This window comes from Lutra lutra, chromosome 10 (genome assembly GCF_902655055.1).
Source record: "Lutra lutra chromosome 10, mLutLut1.2, whole genome shotgun sequence".
Classification (NCBI taxonomy): domain Eukaryota; kingdom Metazoa; phylum Chordata; class Mammalia; order Carnivora; family Mustelidae; genus Lutra; species Lutra lutra.
Genome location: NC_062287.1, coordinates 54104292 through 54131063, shown reverse-complemented (window position 1 = coordinate 54131063; position 26772 = coordinate 54104292). Strand labels below are relative to the sequence as shown.

The 26772-nt window shown below is 36.5% G+C and overlaps 1 protein-coding gene across 14 annotated transcripts in view; it reads left to right on the top strand.

The window, feature by feature from the left end:
* The window catches only part of EMSY (EMSY transcriptional repressor, BRCA2 interacting), an 87487-nt gene that overhangs the window by 33480 nt on the left and 27235 nt on the right, over positions 1 to 26772 (top strand). For all 14 annotated transcript variants that reach the window (XM_047691135.1, XM_047691129.1, XM_047691128.1 and 11 more), the window contains 3 exons: positions 5615 to 5869; positions 19202 to 19351; positions 22318 to 22488. In XM_047691135.1, the coding sequence (XP_047547091.1) occupies positions 5615 to 5869; positions 19202 to 19351; positions 22318 to 22488 (576 nt within the window). The remainder of the gene's footprint in view (positions 1 to 5614; positions 5870 to 19201; positions 19352 to 22317; positions 22489 to 26772) is intronic.

Here is a 26772-nt window from a genome sequence, read left to right as displayed (position 1 = left end):
TTTTTTAAAGATTTTATTTATTTATTTGAGAGGGAGAGAGTGAGAGGGGAGAGGGTCAGATGGAGAAGCAGATTCCCCGTGGAGCGGAGAGCCCAATACAGGAGTCAGTGCTGGGACTCCAGGATCATGACCTGAGCCAAAGGTAGTTGCCCCCCAGGTGCCCCCAGTTAAGTTAAATGGTAGCTCACCGAAGCCATCAAGAAGTTTTTTCTAGGCTTTCCTTGTATGTCAGCTTTTTTTTCAGGTAGCTCACATCATGGTTGCAGAATGAGTGCAGCAATTTCATGTATCGCATCCAGATATGACAGCAGGCACAGAAAGAAGAGACAATCAGTCCCCTTTTGTGAATCTGTCTTAGGAAAGAGAATACCTTTCCCAGAAGTTCCCAGGAGAAGGAACTTAAATCTTGTTGGACACAACTGTGTTATACACCCTAACCTAAATTAGTTCCTGGCAAGAGTAATGGAGCCATCATGACTGGCTTAGATCAATTAGAAATTGCCCTCTAGGGCTGGTTTGGGGTCCTCCATAAAATAAATGTCAGTACCCAGGAAGGTGGATCCTTTTGAGAGGAGAAAACGGGTTTTTGTTAGAAAGGACAAATGGCAGAGGAGAAAGAATATTAACCGGGCAACTAGAAGTATATACTGCATTAGATTATTTAGTAAATGGTTTTAGAAGAATTGACTTTTTATTTGGTCTTTTACATGTCAGTGAGGTTAAATTGGTTAAAAGAATTGTTCAGATATCCTTTTTTTAATCTTTTTTTTTTTTTTTGGTCTACTTGTAATATCAGTTACTGAGAGAGGAGTGTGAATAACTTCAGCTATAACTGTGGCCTTGTGCATTTCTCTTTACAGCACTATCAGTTTCGTCTCATGTATTTTGATCTCTTTTATTAGGTGCATGCACATTTAGGATTGCTGCCTTTTATTAGTGAAGTGTATTTGACTTGTTTCTTGATGAAATCACCCCCTTTTTATAAAGTGTTGCCTTTTTTCTCTGATATTTCTTGTTTTAATGTCTACCTTTCTTGATATTAATGTCGCCATGCAACTTTCTTTTTTTTTTTTTTTTAAAGATTTTATTTATTTATTTGTCATAGAGAGAGAAGCGAGAGTGAGCACAGGCAGACAGAGTGGCAGGCAGAGGCAGAGGGAGAAGCAGGCTCGCTGCCAAGCAAGGAGCCCGATGTGGGACTCGATCCCAGGACGCTGGGATCATGACCTGAGCCGAAGGCAGCTGCTTAACCAACTGAGCCACCCAGGCGTCCCGCAACTTTCTTATAAGTAGTGTTTGCATGATATATCTTTTTTCATCCTTTTACTTTTAACCCATCTGTCCTTTGTGTTTAAGATGCATCTCTTGGGGCGCCTGGCTGGCTCAGTCAGAGCATGCGACTCTTGATCTTGGAGTTGTAAGGTTGAGCCCTACGCTGGGTATAGAGGTTACTTAAAAATAAAATCTCTTTAAAATAAGTAAATAAATAAAAAAATAAAATAAAAAAAATAAAATAAAAATAAAATAAAAAATAAAAATAAATAAAAATAAAATAAGTAAAATCTTTTTTTTGGATGGATTTGGATAGTGGTCATGGATTTTTTGGATGGATTTGGATGGTAGTCATGGATTTTTTAAATCCATGACCACCTCTGCCTTTTAATTGAATTACTGAGTCTGTTTATATTTAATGTAATTATCAATATGATTGAGTTCAAGTTCTTCTATCTTGATAATTGTTTTTATTCATCCTTTCTGTTCTTTGTTTCCTTTTCCCTCTTTTCTCATCTTTTGGATTTATTGATTTTTTTTTAAATTTTTTATTTATTTAATAGAGATTACAAGTAGGCAGAGAGGCAGGCAGAGAGAGGGGGAAGCAGGTTCCCTGCTGAGCAGAGAGTCGGATGCGGGACTCGATCCCAGGATGCTGGGATCATAACCTGGGCTGAAGGCAGAGGCTTTAACCCACTGAGCCACCCAGGCGCCCGGATTTATTGATTTAAAAAAAAAAAAAGATTTATTTTATCTCTTCCATTGGTTTCTTAGCTGTGTGTGTGTATACTTTTTTTATAGATACTTTTTTTTTTTTTTAAGATTTTATTTATTTATTTATTTGTCAGAAAGAAAGAGGAAGAAAGCACACAAGCAGGCAGAGAGGCAGGCAGAGGCGGAGAGAGAGGCAGGCTCTCTGCTGAGCAAGGAGCCCGATGCGGGACTCGATCCCAGGACCCTGGGATCATGACCTGAGCCGAAGGCAATGGCTTAACCCACTGAGCCACCCAGGTGTCCCTATAGATACTTTTTAAATAGTAGTAGAGTTGGGTCTCAACTGTCACATATGGACATTTTGGGCCGGATAATTCTTTACTATGAGGGGCTAACCTGTGTATTATGGGATGTTTTATAGCATTTCTGACCTCTGCCTACTAAATAGCAGTAGTTGTAGCCCGTCATGACAATGAAAAAGGTCTCCAGTGATCGCCACCTGTGGAAATAGGAGGAGGCAAGCTGCCTTTGGTTGAGAACTCAGCTCTAGAGCTTACATTTTGCATTTTTAATTTGTAACAGTCTGTCTTGAAGTAATACGCCACTTCCCATATTGTGTTAGAATCTTAGAATAGTACACTTCTGTTTTGTCTCTCTCATCCTGTGCTATGGTTATCCTGCATCTTATTTCTCTACATTACAAACCCCACATTGCATTGTTATTATTTTTGCTTTAGTTTTTCTGTTTTCTGTTAAAGATATAACAAAAAGGAGTAAAAAGTCTTATATTTACCAAGCTCATTTTGTACTTTTCCTCCTCTAGCCGTGGGGTCAGCCATTTTTCCAAGGAACCCTGATTCCATTAGTGGAAAGTAATAATTAGCTACAATCTGAGTACTAGATATGCTACTGCTATATTATGTGTGTGCATTTATATGTACACATATTTATATCTATATTTATTTCTATATATTGAAAACTGTGGGTTCATACTGATAAATCTAATTTCAATCAAACAGCTCTAGTTTTTTTTTTTTTTAAAGATTTTATTTATTTATTTGACAGAGAGAGAGAGAGATCACAAGCAGGCAGAGAGGCAGGCAGAGAGACGGGAGGAAGCAGGCTCCCCGCAGAGCAGAGAGCCCGATGCAGGGCTCGATCCCAGGACCCTGAGATCATGACCTGAGCCGAAGGCAGCGGCTTAACCACTGAGCCACCCAGGCGCCCCAAACAGCTCTAGTTTTTTCCTTTCCCTTCTTTGATAGTGAAAAACCTGACTTCCATTGTCTTTCATATATTGACTTATTTTGTCAGTTCCCAGTATGCAACCAGTCTGTTGTTGCTGTTGCTCCCACCACAATGCAGTACCTCTCAACTCCACTCAGGCTCTGACATCCTGTAGACTCCTGCATCACCCCACCTATTTCTGACACTCTCCCCACATCAGTCTTTTGCATGGATGCCAGTCTCATCCTTCTCAGCTCTAATACCTATGACAGGCTGCCCTCCCACCCAGAAGGCCTTTTCATTTAGTTTGGATTCTGATACTACCTTAGCCACCCCTTCCAGTGGACATTCTGCTAAAGCTTTGAGTCTGTTTGTTAGGTGGCTCACACTCACTTGCTTGGGCTCTAGCTATACATGTGTGCTGCCTCCTGAGCTTCCCCAGCATGGACACCCTCCTCATCCTCTCCTGATCCCATGCTAGCCCCATTTCTGCAGTGAGCTCTGACATTTCATGCTAAGCTACTCTTCTCTTTAGTTGCCTAGTTGTTCATCTTGCTTTGCACCAGCTGATAGCTTTAGTGCTGAATTGTTTTGGAAACAAAGGGCAAAAGGAAGAGGACCTTTCACTTATTTAAAACAAAAATAGTCTTCATTACAGTTTATGGTAATAGATTTGTATAGTCATTTGATTATCTTCTCTTGTAACCTTTCTGAAGGTAAGGACTGTTTTATGAATACAATATGGCCCCAAGGAACTAGCATGAAGTATGTGCTCAGTAAATTTTTACTGAATGAACATTCTTAAATTAAGTACTTCAGTCAGGTCATATAGCTGTTAATGTGTTTATGTGTTGAAGGCACGATTTGGACATGGTTCTCTGATTCTAAAGTTATCCTGACTGCTTTTACATCACATACTTACACTATAAAAACTATGGAGAACAGAGGGAGTTTCCCATGTACACAATTTATCTCAGTATAAGAGTTCATTATAGATTCAATATAAAGGTTAGAGCTTTTAAATAGTTTAGAAATAATCTCATCCACTAATATAAAACTTTATATTCATTGAGTCATAAAATGTTGGTGCTGAATGGGGCTCCAGAGATACTCTTGTTCAGCACAACTAAGCAATGTAACACAAACTTGTCAAATACTAGTATTTGGGGAGGGATGGGTTTGGGTGAGGTGGGAGAATGTGTAGGTAATGTGGATAAGCCCTCCAGGTGATTCTGATTACACTCTTAGTCTCTTAAAATAGTTCTTAGTCTGTGATTTCACCTGATCCACACAGCAACCCTTAGAGACTTGCAGGGTAAGGAAAATTTAACAGATGTAGGAGCTGAGGCCTCAGGAATCAGAATGACTTCCCAAGGTTTCTTTTCCATCTTTATCATTCTCCAGAAACATTTTACATAGGAACATGATAGTATTTAATGTTTTTTCTATAATGCAATGTAATTGTCATAATGGGAGGTGTGGGAGAAGAAGGTGTGAAATAGCCCAAGAATTTGGCAATTGGGCTAATTAATTTATGAGTTTCATTGCATTTCAGCAACGCTCAAAAAGTTGATGAGTTATATTCCAGGTTGTTAGGAAGATTAAATCATTTACAGATAATCATCCTGTTGTGTAGTTGAAGAATTTTAAGAAAATTACTGAAGAACTATCTGGGAGAGGGAAGAATTTCTCTCAAACTCGTACATCTTTAGTGGACATTACTGGTACTTCTTATCTATGCATGCTACTAATATTAGCATTGCACTGAGAAGCAATGTCTTAATACCTTATGTCATCAGAATTGTTTTGCTATGGATATATTGAGTATACCCGCTTGTAATTTTTCACAGATTACTTAATGGCCCAGTTAGAGTTCCTAAGCAATGACTTTAATTTGTAGATCATCAGAAATGAGATATAGGAAAACTCCTTTGCCATGCTGAGTAGTTCAAAAGATGAATGTTTCAGTGTGAAATATTTTCTCTGGCCTTATTTAAATTGACTTGCTGGAACCTGAAAAGTAGTATTTTTAAAATGTATCACAAATAAGATTCAAAACTTAGTTTGCTGTGTTCTTATATTATTCACACTAAGAACTTGTATTTTTCAAAAGAAAATTTATTGAGAGACATGTAAGTATTCTTCCTGTTATTTTCTCTCTTTTACTCTACTGTTCACCAAGGGAACATCATTTTTTTCAAGTGTGAGAGCAATGACACCTTCCTTGCCAAGTTGAGGACTGTGTATCAAATATGTAGAACACCACATCTTATGTATGACACTTAACAGGTGCTTGATCATTGTTTTTATTGATTTACCTAGTCTTTATCAATTACTACAAGAAGTAGCTTTAAGTATGCTTTGCTATTAAATAAATTCTTTGCCCCCTACTCTTCTGCAGGTGTGTCTACATCAGCGATCAAAATGGCATCAACCAGGCTTCCTTCCCCCAAAAGTTTAGTGGGCGCCCCAACTCAGATTCTCGCACAGTTTCCTAAACAGCATCAACAATCTCCTAAGCAGCAGTTACATCAAGTGCAGCAGCAGACCCCGCAGCATGTGGCCCAGCCTGCGCCAGTATCTCATCAGCAGCAACCTCAGCAGTCTCCTTTGCCACCTGGTATCAAGCCAACTATTCAAATCAAACAGGAGTCAGGTAACTGGAAAATGTTTATAAGATATAATTCTTCCCCAGTCACTGCTTCTCTGAAGACTGTGAGTATATATGGATATACAGTTTCCTCAAGCACCAGAATTTAAATTCCAAAATATGTTTTGAGAGCCTCCTGTGGGAAATACTTATATAAAGAACTAGAGCTTGGGCATAGAAATGAGAAAAAAAGCAATTTGCTCAGCAGGAAGTTATTTTCAATGAACTCTCCAGGGAGGTAAGGAAGCTGAGGAAGCAAACCCAGATTTTAGAATTATATTCTGGATGCATTGGGGTTATAGAATGTAGGCAGTTGAAAAATTAGTCTGGAGTTTTGTGTTAGAATGCTGTATTATGAATTTGGCATAAAATGGTATGAGCAGAAGCGCTAAGATTATAAGACACTGTGTACGATAGTTTGTGGAATAATAATTTGGGAGTTTATTGAAAGCATCTCTAGGACAGTGGGAACTCAGGAGTAGGAGTCAATTAGTTTAAGTTATTGAATCATAAAGTATTGAATAGAGGTCAACTGGGTGGCTCAGTTGTTAAGCATTTTGCCTTCAGCTCAGGTCATGATCTCAGGGTTCTGGGATCGAGCCCCGTGTCAGGTTCCTCGCTTAGCAGGAAGCCTGCTTAACCCTCTCCCACTCCCCCTGTTTGTGTTCCCTCTCTCACTGTGTCTCTCTCTGTCAAATAAATAAATAAAAATCTTAAAAAAAAAAAGTATTGAATAGAAAAGCAGATAGGATGGGGGTTCAAACACAGGGAAATTAGAAAGACTCTTAATATGCTTTATATCTTTAAGAAATAGAAATGGCTTTTTTTCTTCCTCCAATGAATCTGGACTTTATTTGGTGGTAAGAGAAGTGTTTGAAGATGCCAACATTTTCAGTTTTGTTTGTTTTATTTTTTGATAGGAACATTTTGTTATTAGTTTTTGAGATATGACTGACATATCTCAAACTTTGTATTATAGGTGTACAACATAGTGATCTGTGTATATATTTCAAAATGATTACAGCAAGTTTAATCAACATTATTACTATACATAATCACATTTTTTTTCTTGTGATGAGAACTTTAAAGATTTATTCTCTAAGCGGGACGCCTGGGTGGCTCAGTTGCTTGAGCGGCTGCCTTCGGCTCAGGTCATGATCCCAGTGTCCTGGGATCAAGTCCCACATCAGGCTCCTTGCTCGGTGGGGAGCCTGCTTCTTCCTCTGCCTCTGCCTGCTACTCTGCCTGTGCTCACTCTCTCTTGACAAACAAATAAATAAAATCTTTAAAAAAAAAAAAAGATTTATTCTCTTAGCAACTTTCAAATATAGTACAGTATTGTTAACTATAGCCACCATACTATAGGTTACATGCTTAGGATTTATTTATCTTATAACTGGAAGTTTATACCTCCTGACCAGCTTTACCTATTTTGGCCAGCCCTCCATCCCCTGCCTCTGGCAACCACCAATATTCTTTGTATCTGTGAGTCTTTTTTCTGTTTGTTTTTTTAAGATTCTACATGTAAGTGAGATCGTTCAGTATGTGTCTTTCTCTGTCTTATTTCACTTAACATAATGCCCTCAAGGCCCATCCACGTTGTCGCAAATGGCAGGATTTCTTTCTTTCTTTTTTAGTTTTTATTTTAACTCATTAGTTAACATACAGTGTATTAGTTTCAAGCGTACAATATAGTGGTTCTACAATTCCATATATCACCTGGTGCTCATCACAAGTGCACTCCTTAATGTCTATCACTCACCTCCCCTCTGGCAGCCATCAGTTCTCTGTAGTTAAGAGTCTGTTTCTTAGTTTCTTTCTCTCCCTTTGCTTCTGTCTCTTTCCTTTTGCTCATTTGCTTTGTTTCTTAAATTCCACATTTCAGGGAAATCCTGCAGTATTTGTCTTTGTCCAACTGACTGACTTTGTTTAGCATTATGTTCTCTAGCTCCATTCGTGTTGTTGTAAATGGCCAGATTTCATTCTTCTTCTTTATGGCTGAATAATATTTCATCGTACACAAACACACGTATACACACACACATAATGTCTTCCTTCTCCATTCATCTATCAATGGACACTTTGGCTGCTTCCATAGTTTAGCTATTGAAAATAATGCTGCAGTAAACACAGGGGTATATGTATCCCTTCAAATTAGTTTTTTTTTTTCTTTGGGTAAATACCCAATAATACGATTGTAGGATCATAAGGTAGTTCTATCTTAACTTTTTGAGAAACCTCCAAACTGTCTTCCACAGTGGTTGCATCAGTTTGCATTCCCAACAAGAGTGCACAAGAGTTCCTTTTTCTTCACATCCTTGCCAACACCTGTTGTTTGTTGTATTTTTGATGTTAGCCATTTTGGTGGGTGTGAGGTGTTTTCTCATTGTAGTTTGGATTTGCATTTCCCTGAGGATAAGTGATGATGAACATTTTTTCATGTGTCTTTTGGCCATCTGGATGTCTTTTTTGGAGAAATGTCTGTTTATGTCTTCTGTTCATTTTTTAATTGAATTATTTGTTTTTTAGGTGTTGAGTTTTATAAGTTCTTTATATATTTTGGCTATTAACCCTTCATCAGATGTCATTATATCTTCTCCCGTTCCATAGGTTTTAGTTTTGTTGATGTTTCCTTCACTGTCACTATACAGAAGCTTGCTATTTTGATGAAGTCCCCAAGTTATTTTTGCTTTTGTTTCCCTTGCCTTAGGAGACATATCTAGAAAAAAATTGCTACAGCCAATATTAGAGAAGTTACTACCTGTGTTCCCTTCTAGGATTTTTATGGTTTCAGGTCTCACATTTAGGTCTGTAATCCATTTTAATTTGTTTTTGTGTATGGTGTAAGAATGTGGTCCAGTTTCTTTTTCTTTCTTTCATATATTTTTTTTAAAGATTTTATTTATTTATTTGAGATAGAGAGCGGGAGAGAGAGAGAGAGAAAGCAAGCACCAGTGGGGGAACAGAGGGAGAAGCAGGCTCCCACTGAGCAGGGAGCCTGATGTAGGGATCAATCCCAGGACCCGGAATCATGACCTGAGCCCAAGGCAAACACTTAACCAACTGAGCCACTCAGGTGCCCCCAAAGTGGTCCAGTTTCATTCTTTTGTGTGTTGCTGCCCAGTTTTCCCGATACCATTTGTTCAAGATACTGTCTTTTTCCCATTGGATGGTCAAAGATTGATTGACCTTATGTTTATGGGTTTATTTCTGGGTTTTCTGTTCTGTTCCAGTGATCTTTGTGTCTGTTTTTTTGTTGTTGTTGTTGTTTTCTTAAAATATTTTATTTATTTATTTGACAGACAGAGATCACAAGTAGGCAGAGAGGCAGGCAGAGAGAGAGGGGAAGTGGGCTCTCTGCTGAGCAGAGAGCCCGATGGGAGCTCAATCCCAGGACCCTGAGATCATGACCTGAGCTGAAGGCAGAGGCTTAACCCATGAGCCACCCAGGCACCCCTGTGTGTCTGTTTTTGTGCCAGTACCACACTGCTTTGATGACTACAGCTTTGTAATATAACTTGAAATCTGGAATTGTGATGCCTCCAGCTTTAATTTTCTTTTTCAAGGTTGCTCTGGCTATTTGGGGATCTTGGGGTTCCATACAAATTTTAGGATTGTTCTAACTCTGTGAAAAATGCTGGTGGTATTTTGATAGGGATTGCATTAAATGTGTTGCTTTGGGTAGTATAGACATTTTAACAGTATTTGGGCTCTCAGTCCATGAACATGGAAATGTCTTTCCATTTCTTTGTGTCATCTTCAATTTCTTTTATCAGTGTTTTACATTTTCAGAGTATAACTCTTTTGCCTCTTTGGTTAGTTTAATTCATAGGTATTTTATTGTTTTTGGTGCAGTTACAAATGAGATTGTTTCTTACTTTCTTTTTTGCAGCTTCATTATTGGCATATAGGAATGCAGCAGATTTCCGTACATTAATTTTGTATCCTGTGAATTTTCTAACTTCATGTATTGGTTCTAGCAGGGTTTTTTTTGGAGTCTTTTAGGTTTTCTATACAGTGTCATGTCATCTGCAAATAGTGAAAGTTTGACTTCTTCCTTACCGATTTAGACGCCTTTTCTTTTGTTGTCTGCTGTGGCTAGGACTTCCAGTTCTGTTGAATAAAAGTGGTGAATGGGATTGACTCCTTAATTTCTCTTTCTTCTGTCTTATTGTTGGTGTAGAGAAATGCAACTGATTTCTGTGCATTGATTTTATATCCTGACACTTTACTGAATTCCTGTACAAGTTCTAGCAGTTTTGGAGTGGAATCTTTTGGGTTTTCCACATATAGTATCATATCATCTGTGTAGAGAAATTAAAAAAAAAAAAAAAGTGGTGAGAGTAGACAACATTGTCTTGTTCCTGACCTTAGGGGGAAAGCTCTCAGTTTTTCCCCATTGAGTATGATTTTTGCTGTGGGTTTTTCATAGATGGTCTTTATAATGTTGAACTTCCCTCTAAACCTACTTTGTTGAAGGCTTTACCATGAATGGACGTTATACTTTGTCAAATGTTCTTTCTTTGTCTACCGAAATGATTATATGGTTCTTATCCTTTCTTTTATTGATGTGATGTATCATGTTGATTGATTTGTGAATATTGAATCACCTTGCAAACCAAGGATAAATCCCACTTGATGGTGGTGAATGATTTTTTTAAATGTATTGTTGGATTTAGTTTGCTAGTATTTTGTTGAGGATTTTTGTGTCTGTGTTCATCAGAAATATTGGCCTATGGTTCTTTTTTTTTTCTCCTGGTGTCTTTTTCTGGTTTTGGTGTCAAGGTGATGCTTGTCTTATTCCAAAAATTAATTTTTAATTATCTCTTTTGAACAGCAGGGGTAGGAGATACTAAAAAATTTCTAGTGAGCAAGATGTAGTTAATCACACAAAATCTAGTATAGCTAATAAAAGCTGTATGATATTATATACTTATTATGTTGTCTGGATTTACTTTTACTCTATGTGAAAATGCTTATAAAAGCTTTTCTAGATTGACTCAAAAATCTGTCTGCTAACCCTATTTTCCCCATATGCCTTAAGCCTCAATTGTGGAGTCTTATGCCATGACTTCTTTAGGAAGTCTAACCATCATAGGTATACAAGGAATAGGTTACTAATAAAATTCCACTAATAGCTCTGAGTTGTTCATTCATACTAGATTTTGATTCAGTCTGGTTTATCAGTTTTTCCTTTTATGGATTATGTCTTGGGGATGAACTCAAAATACTTTGCATAGCTCTAGGTTTTAGCATTTTTCTCTAAAAGCTTTATATATTTTTAATTAATTATTTTTATTAACATAATGTATTATTTGCCCCAGGGGTACAGGTCTGTGAATCGTCAGGCTTATACATTTCACAGCACTCACCATAGCACATACCCTCCCCAATGTCCATAACCCAGCTATCCCTACCCCCCACCCCCCAGCAACCCTCAGTTTGTTTTGTGAGATTGAGTCTCTTACGGTTTGTTACAGTTGTTTTTTTTTTAGTATCTAAGCCATAATTTATTTTGAGTTAGTTTTCTTTTTTTTTTTTAAAGATTTTATTCATTCATTTGACAGAGACCACAAGTAGGCAGACAGGCAGGCAGAGAGAGAGGAAGGGAAGCAGGCTCCCCACTGAGCAGAGAGCCCGATGCGGGACTCGATCCCAGGACCCTGGGATCACAACCCGAGCTGAAGGCAGAGGCTTTAACCCACTGAGCCATCCAGGTGCCCCTTGAGTTAATTTTCATATAAAGTATGTGAGGTTTAAGTCAGGGTTAATTTTTTTTGCATGTGGATATAGTTGCTTCTGTGCCTGTTGTTGAAAAGGTTGTCATACTCTACTGAATTGCTTTGGCACCTTTGTCAGAAATCAGTTGGGCATATTTGTGTGGGTTTATTTCTAGGTACTCCCATTTGTTTCATTGATCTTTGTATCTCTCTCTCTGTTAGGACCATACTGTCTTGGTTACTATAGCTGTATAGTAAGCTTTAATGTAGATAGAGTGATTCCTTCCACTTTATTTTTCTATTTCAAAATTATTTTAGCTATTCTAGTTTTGTTGCCTTTCTAATTTAAGCTTAAATGTATCTGTGAATAGTAAAACCTTACTGGGATTTCCTAGGAATTGCATTCAACTTCTAGATGAGTTTAGGAAGAATTGACATCGTGTTGAGTTATCCAGTTCATGAACAGAGTGTGGCATTCCATTTATTTAGGTCTTCTTTCACTTCGTTCATCAGTGTTTCACAGTTCTCAGTGTGCAAATCCTGTACAAGTTTTGTTACATTTATACTTAACATATTTCATTTTCTCTGTGTTGTTTTATTTTCATTTCTCATATTGAGAGTGAGTTTGAACAACTCTTTTATGTTTGAGAGCCCTTTGTATTTCATTTTTTTGTGTACAGTCTGTATTCATTGTCCATACTTCTGCTGTGATATTTTTCTCATCAATTTCTGGGAATTTTATTATATCAGGATAATTAGCAAACCCTGTGTGTGTTTCATGATTTGCAGGGATTTTCCTCCCAGTTTGCTTGTCTGTTGTTAACTTTATTTATGAGGACTTCTGCTGTATAGATCTTTTTTTGTTTTTATATAGTTGAATTTATCAGTGTAGTCTTTAATGCTTCTAGATTATTAGCTATGATTCACATTTTCTACATTTAAATATTTTTCCAATTTATCCCAGTATGAGGAATTGATGACATATTGCAGTCTTGGGAAGTTGGTCTGTAGTTTTCTTTTTGTGTACAGTCTTTGTTAGGCTTTAGTTTAATATTATGTGCTTTCGAGAAAGAATTGCAAAGTTTTCTTTCTTAAAAATGCTTGGAATTAAAAAGAAAAGCTTATTGAGTTTTAATTTATATACCATTCAAATAACCATTCAAATGACAGTTTAGTAGTAGTTAGTATATTCACAGATATGTGTGACCATCACCACAGTTAATTTTAGAACATTTTCATCACTTCAGAAAGAAACCCTGTAACCTTTAGTTATCATTCTTTACTCCCTATGACAGCCTCTCCAGCCCTAAGCAACCACTAATCTACTTTCTGTCTCTGGATTTTTATATGAATGGTCTCATGTAATATGTGGTCTTTTGTGACCAGTTTCTTTCACTTACCAATGTTTTCAAGGTTCATACATATATTGCTATTTCATTTGTTTTTGTGGCCAAATAATATTTCACATTTTGTTTATTCATTTGTCCATTGATAATACATTTGGGTTTTTTCTACCTGGTGGCTGTTATGAGTATATTCTCTGGAAAGTATTATGTGTAAGTTTTGGGTATTCAGTTCTCTTGTGTATATATTTTGGAGTGGACGTGCTCAGTTTATGGTAACTCTATAATTGTTTGAGAAACTACTAGACTGTTTTCCATAATGACTGTACCATTTTACATCTGCATTTGTGTATGAGGGTTCCAGTTTCTCTGCCTCCTTTCCAACACTTGCTATTCTCTGACTTTTTGATTCTAGCCCTCCTAGTTTCTGTGAAGTGGTATTTCATTGTAGTTTTGATTTATATTTCTCTGATGACTAATGATGTCAAACATCTTTTCCTCTGCTTATTGGCCCTTTTTATATCCTCCCTTGGAGAAATATTTATTTATATCCTTTGTCCACTTTTAAATTGGGTTGTCTTTTTATCAATGAGTTGTAAGGGTTTGTTTGTTGTTGTTTTAGTTTATATATTTTTTATATTAAATCCTTGTTATTAGATACATGATTTACAAATATTTCCTGCCATTCTGTTGGTTTTCTTTTCACTTTCTTGGTGATGTCCTGTTACAGAAGTTTTTAATTTTGGTGATGTCCAATTTATTTTTTCTAATGTTCCTTATGCTTTTGGCATCATGTTTAAGAATCTTACCAAATTCCTGATCATAAAGATTTATTCTGTCTTTTTCTAAGTGTTCGGTAGTTTTACCTCTTAAATTTAGGTCTTTGATCCATGTTGAGTTAATTTTGTTATGATGTGAAGTAAGCGTCTCATTTAATTTTTTTGCATATGTCTATCCATTTGTTCTAGTACCATTTATTAAAAAGACGATCCCACCCCACCCCGCTGCCTGCACCCTTGAATGGTCTTGGCATCTTATTGAAAAATCATTTGGTTTGTTTCTGTGCTCTGAATTCTATTCCATTAATTTGTATGTGTATCTGTATGCCAGTGCCACATTGTTTTGGTTACCATTGATTTGTAGTATGTTTTGAAACCGGGAAATGTAATTACTGTTACCTTGTTCTATTTTTAAAGATTGTTTTGACTATTTGGGTTCCTTGAAATTCCATACAAATTTTGGAATCAGCTTATTAGTTTCTGTAAAGAAGTTAACTTAAGATTCTGATAGGGATTGCATTGCATCTATAGGTCAGTTTAGGAGTATTACCATCTTAATAATGTTAAATTTTTTGACCCATGAACATGAGATGTTTTCCCATTTATTTAGATCTTCTTTAATTTATTTCAACAATGTTATGTGGTGTCTAGAGTATAAGTTTTACACTAATTTTGTCAAATTTATTCCTAAGTATTTTTTTGAAGCTACTATGAATGAAATTGTTAATTTCATATTTTGGATTGTTCATTGCTGATTTATACAAATAAAACTGATTTTTGTGTTGTTTGATACCCTGTACCTTTGCTGAAGTCATTTTTAGTTCTAATAGTTTTAGGTGAATTTCTTAGGATTTCCTATGTAAAAGATCATGTGATCTACAAATAGAGATAATTTCTGCTGTTATAGTCTGGATGCCTTGTTTTTTGGTTTTTGGTTTTTGGGGGGCGGAGGTTTGTTGTTGTTGTTGTTGTTATTTTGCCTAATTTTCCTGACAAGAGTCTAGTAAAATGTTGAGTATAACTTTTAAGAGTGCACGTCATTGTTTTGTTCCTTGTTCCTTTTCATAGAACTTCTTTTAACGTCTTTTGTAAGGCAACACATTGTTACTAGCAACAAACTCCATTTTTGTTTAACTGGTAAAGCCTTCATTTTCCATGTATTTCTGAAAGATAGCTTTGCTGGATATTGGATTCTGGGTTGGCAGTTTCTTTCTTTGAATACTTGGAATAGTTATCTCATAATAACTGCTGAGAGTTCAGTTATTAACCTTAATGCAGTTCCTTTATAAGTGACGTTGTTTTTTTTCCTTGTTACTTTCGAGATTTTTCTGTTGCTTTTGACTTTTACCATTTTTAGTATGATGTGTCTGTTTGAAGATCTTTTTGTGTTTATTCTGTTTGGCTTTTGAAGAGCTTCCTGGATGTGTAAGTTACTGCTTTTCAGCTTCCTGGATATGTAAGTTACTGCTTTTCAAAAATTTAGGACATTTTCTGCAATTTCTTTGAGTATTTCTTCTCTTTTCTTGCTGTTCTTTTCTTTTGGTAGTTCTCTTACTACATGTTTGAGCACTTGTTGGTGTTCTGCATTTCTCTGAGGTTCTGTTCATTTTTCTTCATTCTTTTTCCTTGAACATTTTTCAGCTTTCATAATCTCAGTTGCTCTTTTCACATTTGCTCTTTTTTTTTTTTTAAGATTTTTTTTTATTTATTAGAGAGAATGAGAGAGAGAGAGAGCGAGAGCACATGAGAAGGGGGAGGGTCAGAGGGAGAAGCAGACTCCCTGCCAAGCAGGGATCCAGGGAGTCCAGGATCATGACCTGAACTGAAGGCAGTCGCTTAACCAACTGAGCCACCGGGTGCCCCGCATTTTCTCTTTTATTTTTTTCCTGCCAGTTCAGATCTACTCTTGAGCCTCTCTAGTGAATTTTTTATTTCTGTTATTATACTTTTTAACCCCAATTTTTCCCTTTGGTTCTTTTTTGTAATTTCTTTTGCATTATTAATATTCTCTGTTTGATGCAACTTTGTTGTCATACCCTCTTTTACTTTTCTATAATCATGCTTTCCTATACTTCTGTGAACATGTTTATAACGGCTACTTTCAAGTCTTTTGTTGTTGTTAAATCTGACATATGATTGCTCTCATAGGGAATTTCTGTTGCCTGCTTTTTTCCCCAGTGTATGGGTCATATTTTCCTGTTTCTTTGTACGTCTCCTTGTAGTTTGTTGGAACTGAACATTCTAGATGTTTATATTGATAATTTAATTTATTTTACTTACTTAATTATTTTTTTAAAAAGTAGATTCCTTGCCCAACATGGGGCTTGAATTTAGCCTGAGGTTGACAGTCACATGTACTACCAAACTAAGCCAGCCAACCACCCCTGATATTTTAGATATTAGACATTATATATTGTAGATGTAGACATTATATATTGTAGGTAGACACTGGTCTTGTACCTTCTCAATCTGTAATTTTTTTGTTATTGTTATTTACTTTATTAAATGTTGTTTAGTAACTAGGTCATTTATTTTAGTGAAGTAATCTTCTGATGCTATTGATCAGGGAATCACAGCTCTGGGTATGCCCACAGTTGTTCTGAGAAGACAGTGATTCTCTCCTGCTCTTTCTCTGACCACACCCAACTGTCAAACTATATTAACTGCTCTATTGTTTTCCAAAGTGTCTTGGAGTCTTAAGTTGCTTTACGAACTAGTTTAAATTGTAGCTTCTTTGAAGGAATAGTTTCAGAGGTGTATTTGTTCCGACCACAGGAGGGTTCCTCCCAGCTTCATTATACCTCAGTTCTCTCCTGCAAGCTATCTGGCCTATTGTCTTGAATGTTGGTTGTTGTTGTTGTTTTTTTTTAAGATTTTATTTATTTGAGAGAGAGAGCAGAATGAGAGGACATGAGCAGGGGTGAAGGGCAGAGGGAGAGGGACAAGTGGACTCCCCTCTCAGCAGGGAGCCCTACTCGGGGCTCAATTCCAGGGCCCTGAGATCATGCTCTGAGTGAAAGGCAGATGCTTAACCAACTGAGCCACCCAGGTGCCCCGAATGTTTTTTTCTTAAATCCATAAATTTTCTTCCAGTTGTCGCATCCTCAGCTATTCTTGAGAGCTTGAACTTCTCCATGTGGTATTACAAATGAAGTCAGTTCCTTTGGGAAGAGATTACAGACTACCTGTTTTATTATCTATTTCTACTCTCAGGCAGCTCTGGAGCTCTTCTCTGAATGACACTGCTGCTCTAGAAGCTTGAGCATTCAGTGAAGGCAAGGGTGGGAGTGTGGGTAGCAACCTGATATCCTCTTGGCTCGCTTCTCTAGAGCCACCACCTCACAAGCCAGGGCAGTGGTGATTAGGATTCCAGTTTTTCAGTAGAGTTGTGCCCAAAGTATAGCCTTTGTTCCATAAGTTGGGGGCTTGGCCAAAGAAGGGAATGCTTACTTCTTGACATCACTTGCCTGGGGCTTAGCAGTACCTACCTGGGGGCAGGATGAGGTAAACTGAAGTCTTGGGGCTCCTCAGAAGAAAACCCTCCAACAAGGAGCTCAAAAGAGGAAACCTTGTGTTATTGACTACAGCAGTCTGGAGAGGAGTCTGCTTCCCTCGTAGTGGGTAGGGACGGACAGGTCTTAGTTTAAATACCACAGATCTCTCCTTTCTTTCTTTCTTTCTTTTTTTTTTTTTTTTTTTTTTTAAAGATTTTATTTATTTATTTGACAGTCAGAGATCATAAGTAGGCAGAGAGGCAGGCAGAGAGAGAGGAAGGAAGCAGGCTCCCTGCTGAGCAGAGAGCCTGGTGAGGGACTCCATCCCAGGACCCTGGGATCATGACCTGAGCCAAAGGCAAAGGCTTAACCCACTGAGCCACCCAGGCGCCCAGATCTCTCCTTTCTTACTGAATTTTTCTGCATATTCTTGAATAAATTTTTCCTCATTTGTCCTTGGGACTATTTCCTGAGCTTCTCATTGGTATCGTTTTACTAGTTCCATTGGGTTAGCAGATTAGCAGAGCTCCTTATGCTCTCTTGTCAGAAATTGATCTCTGAATGGTTTTTGTTTTTAATTGAGATATAATTGGCATATAACACTGTATTAGTTTTCGGTGTATAACATAATGATTTGATTGATATATATATGTATTATTAAATAATCACCCCAACAAGTTTAGTTAACATTTATCACTGCACAGTAACAAATTTTTTTTTTTCTGATGATGGGAACTTTAAAGAGGAATGGTTTTAAATACATTGTAATTATCTTTTTTTTATAGGGCTGTGGAATTGTTCTGTGAAACTATCTGGGCCTGCTATTTATTGGTGAAGGGGGAGGAGTTCCTTAAAATTTATTTTAAAGAAATTTGTTTATTTAGGTCCCTGTCTTTTCTGAAGTCCGTTTTGATAACTAATATTTTTCTAAATAATTATCTATTTGATCTAAATTTTCAACCTATTTGCATAGGACTGAGCAAAGTAATCTCTTATGATTCCATTAAGTTTTTTCTGACTGTGGTTATTGGGGGGGGTGGATGTACTTCTTTTTATATGTCTTAAGGATTATTATAATCCACTAATGAGGTAATACTGGAAAAAAATTTTTTCCCTACAACTTGTCTGGTTATGATTTATTGTAATCAGGGTTTCTTTATTTCTACAATAATAGTGCTTTATTGAATTCTTGCTGTGTATTAGGCACTTTACAATTTTGATTTATTTAATCTTTATAACAATCCAAGAATGTATATACTGATAGTATCTTTATTTTATGGATGAGAAAATTGAGCTATAGAGAAAATAATTTGCTCAGTTATGCCTAGGTGATGATCATAGTTTTAACTTCTTAGTTGGCCTACAGAAATTTAAAATTATTTAAGGTTGTTAAATAAATAGATGTATTTACTTCCTAATGTCTCAACCTAAATCACTATCCAAAAAGTATAATTTTTAGTTGTCTATGACAATATACTCCATCCCATGAATTTTTTCAATGAAGTTAGTGGGGTGAAAAGGGTTACCAAATTTTCCTTCCTCAGTTAACAATTAGTACTTAAATTTGTAGTTAGCATGAGGGATTCGTTTTATTTTTTATTTTACTTTTTTTGAGAGCTTTCTTTTAAATGGATATTTTATATTTGGAAAGTCAGTGTAACAATTAAAACATTTAAATAAAAATTTTGAAAAACATAAGAAAAATCTACATCATTACACTAATTTGGTTTGAAAGCTCTTATTTGACATGATCATATACAAAAAAATTTTTAAAGAAATTATTAATAGTTTCTGTAATATCTTAATTATATTCTTGAATGAGAGAAGTTAAGAAAGATAGGAATTTAAGGAATAAAAATTGAGAGTGTCATCATTTTGAAAAAAAAACTTCCTGTTTAGGCAAGACTGAGTAAATATGTGTAACTACTGCCCTCTTGGGTTGGTATAAGGAACATGTTTTTCAAAATAATCTGTGTTGAGATTTCTCTTTCTTCTTTTAAAGGTGTTAAAATCATCACACAACAAGTTCAACCAAGTAAAATCTTACCCAAACCAGTGACAGCAACTCTGCCCACCAGTAGCAATTCCCCTATTATGGTGGTTAGCAGTAATGGTGCAATTATGACAACTAAACTGGTAACCACTCCTACTGGTAAGTTTTCTTGAGCGTCAGTCCATTCATTTATCATTTATTTATTGAGTAGTTTCTTTGTATCAACACAGTGCTTGACACTGGGAATGTAGGGATTAATGACAGTTCTTTAAGAGGCTTTCTCTCCAGGGGCACCTGGGTGGCTCAGTGGGTTAAACCTCTGCCTTCAGCTCAGGTCATGATCCCAGGGTCCTGGGATCGAGCCCCACATCGGGCTCTCTGCTCAGCGGGGAGCCTGCTTCCTCCTCTCTCTCTGCCTGCCTCTCTGCCTGCTTGTGATCTCTCTCTGTCAACTAAATAAATAAAAAAATCTTAAAAAAAAAACAAGAGGCTTTCTCTCCAACTAAAATTAGCTTTCTTTTATTATTGTCATGGTCTTCTGTTTTTTTTACTTTATAGGTATTATCTTAATCATCGTCATCTTCTCATTTCTTTGATTATTTGTTGATTTACTGTAGTTCACCTTGTTAGACCATAAGCTCCATGATAAGGGGCAGTCTTTGTTTTATTCACCATATATATGTTGAGCTGGTCTGAAAGTAGGTGTTTAGTCAGGATTTGTTGAGGGACTGAAAACATACTCTCTCAGCCCAGAAGGATTGTACTCTTAGGAGGTTGAAAGTCTATATTACATTGTGGTGTAGTAAGCATTACTCTGACTGAGAGAAGCACAAGATGCCTTTTTGCCCAGATATGAGAGCACCCAGGCTATGTCCAAGGAAATGACAGTGTAGAACATTTTTTTTTAAGATTTTATTTATTTGACAGAGAGAGAGAGATCACAAGTAGGCAGAGAAGCAGGCAGAGAGAGAGAGGGGAGGAAGCAGGCTCCCTGCGGAGCAGAGAGCCCGAAGTGGGGCTCGATCCCAGGACTCTGGGATCATGACCTGAGCCGAAGGCAGAGGATTTAACCCACTGAGCCACCCAGGCGCCCCCAGTGTAGAACATTTTAAATAGTACCACCCTTTGTATCCTTGAGCAGTTTACTAATCCCTCTAAGTCTTTTCTCTTGTCTATTAAATGGGATAACAATACCTGTACCATAAGGTTATTGTAAGTATTAAAGGAAATCAGGTATGTAAAGTCCCCAGCAGAGTAATAGCTGTTATTATTAATTAACGTAAGAATTAGCTATTACTATTATTTTAAATTTGTATAACTCTTACCAGATTTTTTGAGAAGGGTCAGTACATAGATGATAGAATCTAAATAATGTAAAATGATACCCATCTCAAGTTTATAAAGCTATCATTTATTGGCCAGGATGTAAAGGTCTACGCAGACATTACACTTAATCTCCCTTAGGCTGATATCTCCACTTTTAGCGGCAAAACAGAGACTGATGTAAAGCAACTTGCCCAAAGTCATGCAGCCAATAAAAGGAAGATCTGGGATTTGAACCCCAATCTGTTTGACTCCCTTTTTTTCTTTTAAATTGTGACAAAAATAGAACATGAAATTTACCATTTTAAGGGTATAGTTCATTGACATTCAGTGTCGTTCATATTATTTTTATACCTATCAATCACCATCAGGCTTCAGAACCTTTTCATTTTCCCAAACTGAAACTCTACACATTGAACAGTAACTTTCCATTACCACCTTCCCCTAGTCTCTGCCAGCCAGCATTCTGCTTGCTGTCTCTGCAAAGCCTGTGCTTAAAAACATGGTATTCTTGCATTAAATTTATCATACTCACCCTCCTCGCCCCCTGCCCCAAACTTTTTTCCATTTGGTACAAAGATAATAGTGTTATCTATATATGATTCTTTACCTTAGGGAAAGGTAGTAAAAATAATAATGTGTCTGTGCCTTTGTATCTATGTTAGAAATGGTGTTTCTATTTTTAAAACAAAAGCTTAAGTGGAAAATGTTTTGTTAAAATTCAGCTGATTCACATTATGTTTGTAGCATATTTACTTTGCACTAGATTTTTTTGAGGGGGATTCAGATGTTTGTAACCAGTTTAAATTAATTCTACCTAATGTTCTTCTTTGTTTGAGTTGTGATTGTATTAAAAATTTTTTAAATATCTTGCTAAAAGCATTTTTGCAGGATAACCATTGAAAACGGTTATCACGATGACCATGAGAAAGCATGAAAAAATGCTTTCCTGTCAAAGAAGGTATTATCTTAATCATCTTCATTCTTCCCCAGACTAATAGTTCTTAGTGCAAGAATAGTATTTCTGAGTTACTGGACTTGTAGGAAACTATGACAGGCTCATCTGATTAGTTTTTAATTCCTGTTTGGGAAAAGAAAGAAGTCCTTAGGATAGTGGGCAAGAGTGCAAAATCCTTTGAGAGACATGAAGAAAAATATTCTAACAGGTCAGTTAGAGTTGAGGAAATATGTAAATAGTGAACTTTTTTGGCTAGAAGAAATATTTCTGGCAACTCTTGGCAGCTTCAACTTTAATCTCTAGTAAAATGATGGAATAATTCTTTTAAAGATGGAAATATATTTAGAGAGTAGCAGAGAACAAAATAGTAAAAGTTTATAAAATTTTAAGCAAACAATACTGCCTTATTTGCTGAGTGCTGACATTGGGTTTTGCACTGAGACAGCATAAAACAGATGCAGAGACCTTAAAATCTATAACAGAAATATCTAAAATGCTCTGGCAGGGAAGATGATTAAATTTAAGTTTCTTTTGGCATAGAACTAGTGGAAGAAGGGTAGTGGAAGAAAGGAACATAGTTACTTGTACTTTTTCTTGAGCTTAGTAATTTGATGCAACACATCACAAAATTTTATGTGTAAAATTAATTCAAATTGACTTGGCCTTAGTTCTTGCTATGTGCATTGAAAACTGGCTATAAATTGTCACTTAATGTCTTGACACCTTGAAATTCCATTTTCAAGTTAAAGCAATGTAGATTACATTGAATTATAGCTGAACTGTATAAATTGTCATTCTTCTATAAGTAATGACACGTTTTTCTTCGGCTTTTCCCTTTTTATAGGCACACAGGCAACCTATACCCGGCCAACAGTGAGCCCGTCCATAGGTCGGATGGCTGCAACCCCTGGAGCTGCAACTTACGTGAAAACTACCAGTGGTAGCATCATTACAGTTGTACCCAAGTCATTAGCCACCTTGGGGGGCAAGATAATTAGCAGTAATATAGTTTCTGGTAGGTATATCTGAAATATGTTAAAGCTATAGGTAACTTGTAAGAGGAAAAAGCTTTTCACTGTTGAAGGATTCTTTTTGATCTGTTTTCTGCTTATGATTCTGGAGCTTTATTTTTAGTCCTGATGTTTAATGATTTTAAGTCTAGTTTTTTATTTCTAGTATTAAGTTTTCACACATTAAGTTTTTTATTTTAAAATAGAACATTTAGTAGTTTTTCATCAGAATGGAAATACTGTGATTTACATTTGTATGGCGATTTTTCATTTACTAAGTATTCTCCCATTTGTCAGTCCTTTCAGAGCTGATAAATTCAAATAGTTGGCATCACCCCCAGTTGACAGGTACAGACAGATGGAAGTTTAGAGAGATGAGATTGACCTATCGAAGACCACACACGCTAGAGAGAGGAAGACCCTTTTTTTATAGAATAATCTTATTTTCCTATTCTTTTAAATGTATCTTGAGAAACTCTGTCCCCACTTAATGGATATTCATCTAAATATGTTTGAAGGACTATATCTCATAATTGCATTTACTAATGTCACTTTAGCTTATTAAAAATAAAAATATTTGAATATCTTTTTATTTTCTTTTCACCATTATATTGATTGTTTACTTTTAAGAAATACTTTACTCAGATAGTGAAAGCTAATACTTATTGGTATTCTGGGACTTTACCTGGTTTTTATCAGCTCATTAATTCCTGCAGTATTGGACCATGGACTCTGAAGTGGAATGTTAACATAGCATCTATTTTCTTTATTAGTTTTTAATTAAAATTATGTAAATAATCTCTCATCAAGCAAGCCCTGTGGACTTTAACTGTCTACCATTTTTGTGGACTAGCCGTATTTTTTATGCCCCTGGTGAGTTGTTCTGTGAAGGGATTGAAGTACCTGCTAATGTATGATGTTGCTGATAACTCAGGGACTGAAAGAAAAAAAAACAACAAAGCAGGGCATGATATTGGCATAAAGCACAGTATTTAAAGCTGCTAATATTGGCTCTATTTTTAAGTGTAAGTGAGAAAATCTGATGTTTGCCAAACTGAAGAGGGTGAAACCAGTAGGGAAAGAATCATCATACTCTAGCTTTAAGAGGATTTTTTAAAATAACACAGTGAAAACTCAAATTATGATTTATTAACTGACAGTATCTTAATGGTATAGAGCGCATTCTAAAACATTTTTCAAAAAGTGATCATTCTTCATTGGTATGTAGCTTTTTATCACTATAATGGTTTTTCTTTACTTACATATGAATTCATAATAACCTTACAGCTTGAAGGAATGTCTAGATGTCATGAGGCCACTGTTGTCAGATCTTCTTCATGATTTAGCTGCTTTGTACCAGGTTAGAGCGGTACAGTAAGCAAGCATATTTTCCTGGAAGCCAGAGATCTGTATCTTATACATGTAAACATTTTATCCACCTTTGTATGTAAATATAAAACAACTCATGGTTAGCTGCTATTTCAAGTACATTTGGTATACATGAGAAGAGTTCTTAAACTTTTCTAGCAATAGGATGTACTTGGCACAAAGTTGAAACAGTGCTCTTCGTTGTGTGGAGCTCGTTTTGTGTCTACTTCCACCTCACTGACACTTTTATTTTAAGGTATCTCTCATTTCTGACTGCTCTAAACTGATCCATATTGCATATCAATATTCTTTATAAAGACAGTTCTCTTATTTTGTAATGTTTTTGTTACTTCGTGATAGTGGGATTACAGTTTAGTTTATTAGCAGTTTTCAGACCCTGGTTATCTATTCACATAGAACTGGTAAGCCTAGTTGGATGAATTTGGGTAATCCATAATTAGATGCTGGATTCTAGAGTTTGTGCCTACCCTGCTTCCTTATCCCCAAACAAAAATGAAATGCTTTTCTTAAAAGATACCCAGACATCTGGGGTGCCAGGGTGGCTCAATCAGTTAAGCAGCTGCCTTTGGCTCAGGTCATAATCTCAGGGTCCTGGGATCAAGCCCCACATTGGGCTCCCAGCTCAGTGGGGAGTCTGCTTCTCCCTCTTTCCCCCCTGCTCATGCTCTCTCTCTTAATGTCTCTCTCAAATAAATAAATAAAATCTTCAAAAAAAATTTAAAAAAAAGGGCGCCTGGGTGGCTCAGTGGGTTAAGGCCTCTGCCTTCGGCTCGGATCATGATCTCAGGGTCCTGGGATCGAGCCCCACGTCGGCCTCTCTGCTCCGCGGGGAGCCTGCTTCCTCCTCTCTCTCTGCCTGCCTCTCTGCCTCCTTGTGATTTCTGTCTGTCAAATAAATGGATAAGTCTTAAAAAAAAAAAAAAATAAAAAAAAAAAAAGATACCCAGACAGCTAGCTGTAAGAATAGAAGGCTTTAAAAAGGAAAATGATACTTTCCCCCTTATCATGGGTAATTTGGAAAATACAGAAAGATACAATGAAAATTAAAAACATATGATTTTTACCATCCAGAGAACTATGGTAAATTCAAGTGTATATATTTCTGTTGATTCCTTTTTCTGTTCATTTTTTTTGGTTATAAGTGAATGTATGTGTATTTTTAAAATTACATTGAAATCTATTATAATCAGCTTTTACCCTTTTTTCATAGAATAATCTTATTTTCCTATTCTTTTAAATGTATCTTGAGAACTCCTCTGCCCCCACTTAATGGCTACACAATGTTTCCTTATATGATGCACCATAGTTTAGCCATTTTCTCATTATTGAATGTTTTAGGTTGCTTCCAATTTTTTTGGTCATTATAAATAAATTACGTGATGTTCTTACTTCCTTTTCTCTAGAAAGCACTCATGCTTCCAAAGTGCTTTCTAGAAAGGTCAGATTTTTCCTTTCATTAGAATAAACAACTAAATGGAAGGCATGACTATTTTTGTAGTTATTTAACTCCTCAGAATCAGATATTTACTTCTATGTATATATGAAGAGAGGGCTATCAGATATGTGAGTTTTTTGGTGAACTTTGTTGAGGGTTGGTTAAGGAACCATGGCTATTTTATGCAGAAGATTGTTGCATCCTTCAGAGATGAACTCATCTTCACTCGAAGGACATTATGAAAACCTGTGACATTGGCAAGACTTGATTTTGATTTTCTTGATCCTTAGTACAATGTTCAGGCAAGGGCCTAGTGTTTATCTTTCCATTTGTTCGTTCATTTGTTCATTCTTTGAGCAAAGCAACATAAAACATTACCCAAGAGACCAGATTGTTAGAGTGATGTAAAAAAATCTCTGAATAGTAAAATCTGGGCCAATAAATTAGTTTCTTTAAACCATCCTCCCATAATGCTCACATTTTTACAGGAATCTTATTTTTAAATAGAAATCCCTGGAATGCATCCAATATCATAGGCCATGATCCAAATGTGAGTTATAGTTAATTTGCACAGTAGGTGCAATTGATAACTAAAGACCATATATATAGTGGGTCCTCTGATATTCTATGAGCCAGATCTTTGGCTGGGTGCTGTGATACATAGGGATGTACATGGATGCATTCTCTGCCCTAAAGAATGCTAAACAAATGAACTTTTATAAGCTCTGTTGTAGCATGAGAACTGTAGACTGACTACAGTGAAAGTGTAGAGGAAGACCTTTATTTTAATTTTTTAAGATTCACTTATTTTATTTATTTATTATTTTTTTTAAATGATTTTATTTATTTGAGAGAGAGAGAGAGCATGAGAGGAGAGAGAGATCAGCGGGAGAAACAGACTCCCTGCTGAGCAGGGAGTCTGATGTGGGACTCGATCCCAGGACTCCAGGATCATGACCTGAGCCGAAGGCAGTTGCTTAACCAACTGAGCCACCCAGGCGCCCTATAGATTCACTTATTTTAGAGAGAGTGGTTGCCTGTACTAGTGGGCAGAGGAACAGAAGGAGAGGGAGGGAGAGAGAATCTCCAGCAGACTCCCCATAGAGTGCAGAGCCCAATGAGGCGGGGCTCAAGTGGGGGCTTGATCTCACCACTCTGAGATCATGATCTAACCAAAACCAATAGTCTTATGCTCTGAAACCAAGCAGTAGTCTGATGCTCAAATGACTGAGCCACCTAGGCACCCCTAGAGGAAGATCTTTTAAAAAAAAAAATGAGTAACACTTGTTTCATCCATACAACATAGTTACCAGCTGAAAGAAACATGCTCACTGGAATTTCACACTTTAATAACTTGATAATTCTAGTCATAAACTATTCTGTTTTAATATGACACCCTTACTTTTCCTTACGTTATGCCTTTTCCTTCTGTTTTTTACCTTCTCCCCCCACCTTTCATTTTGTT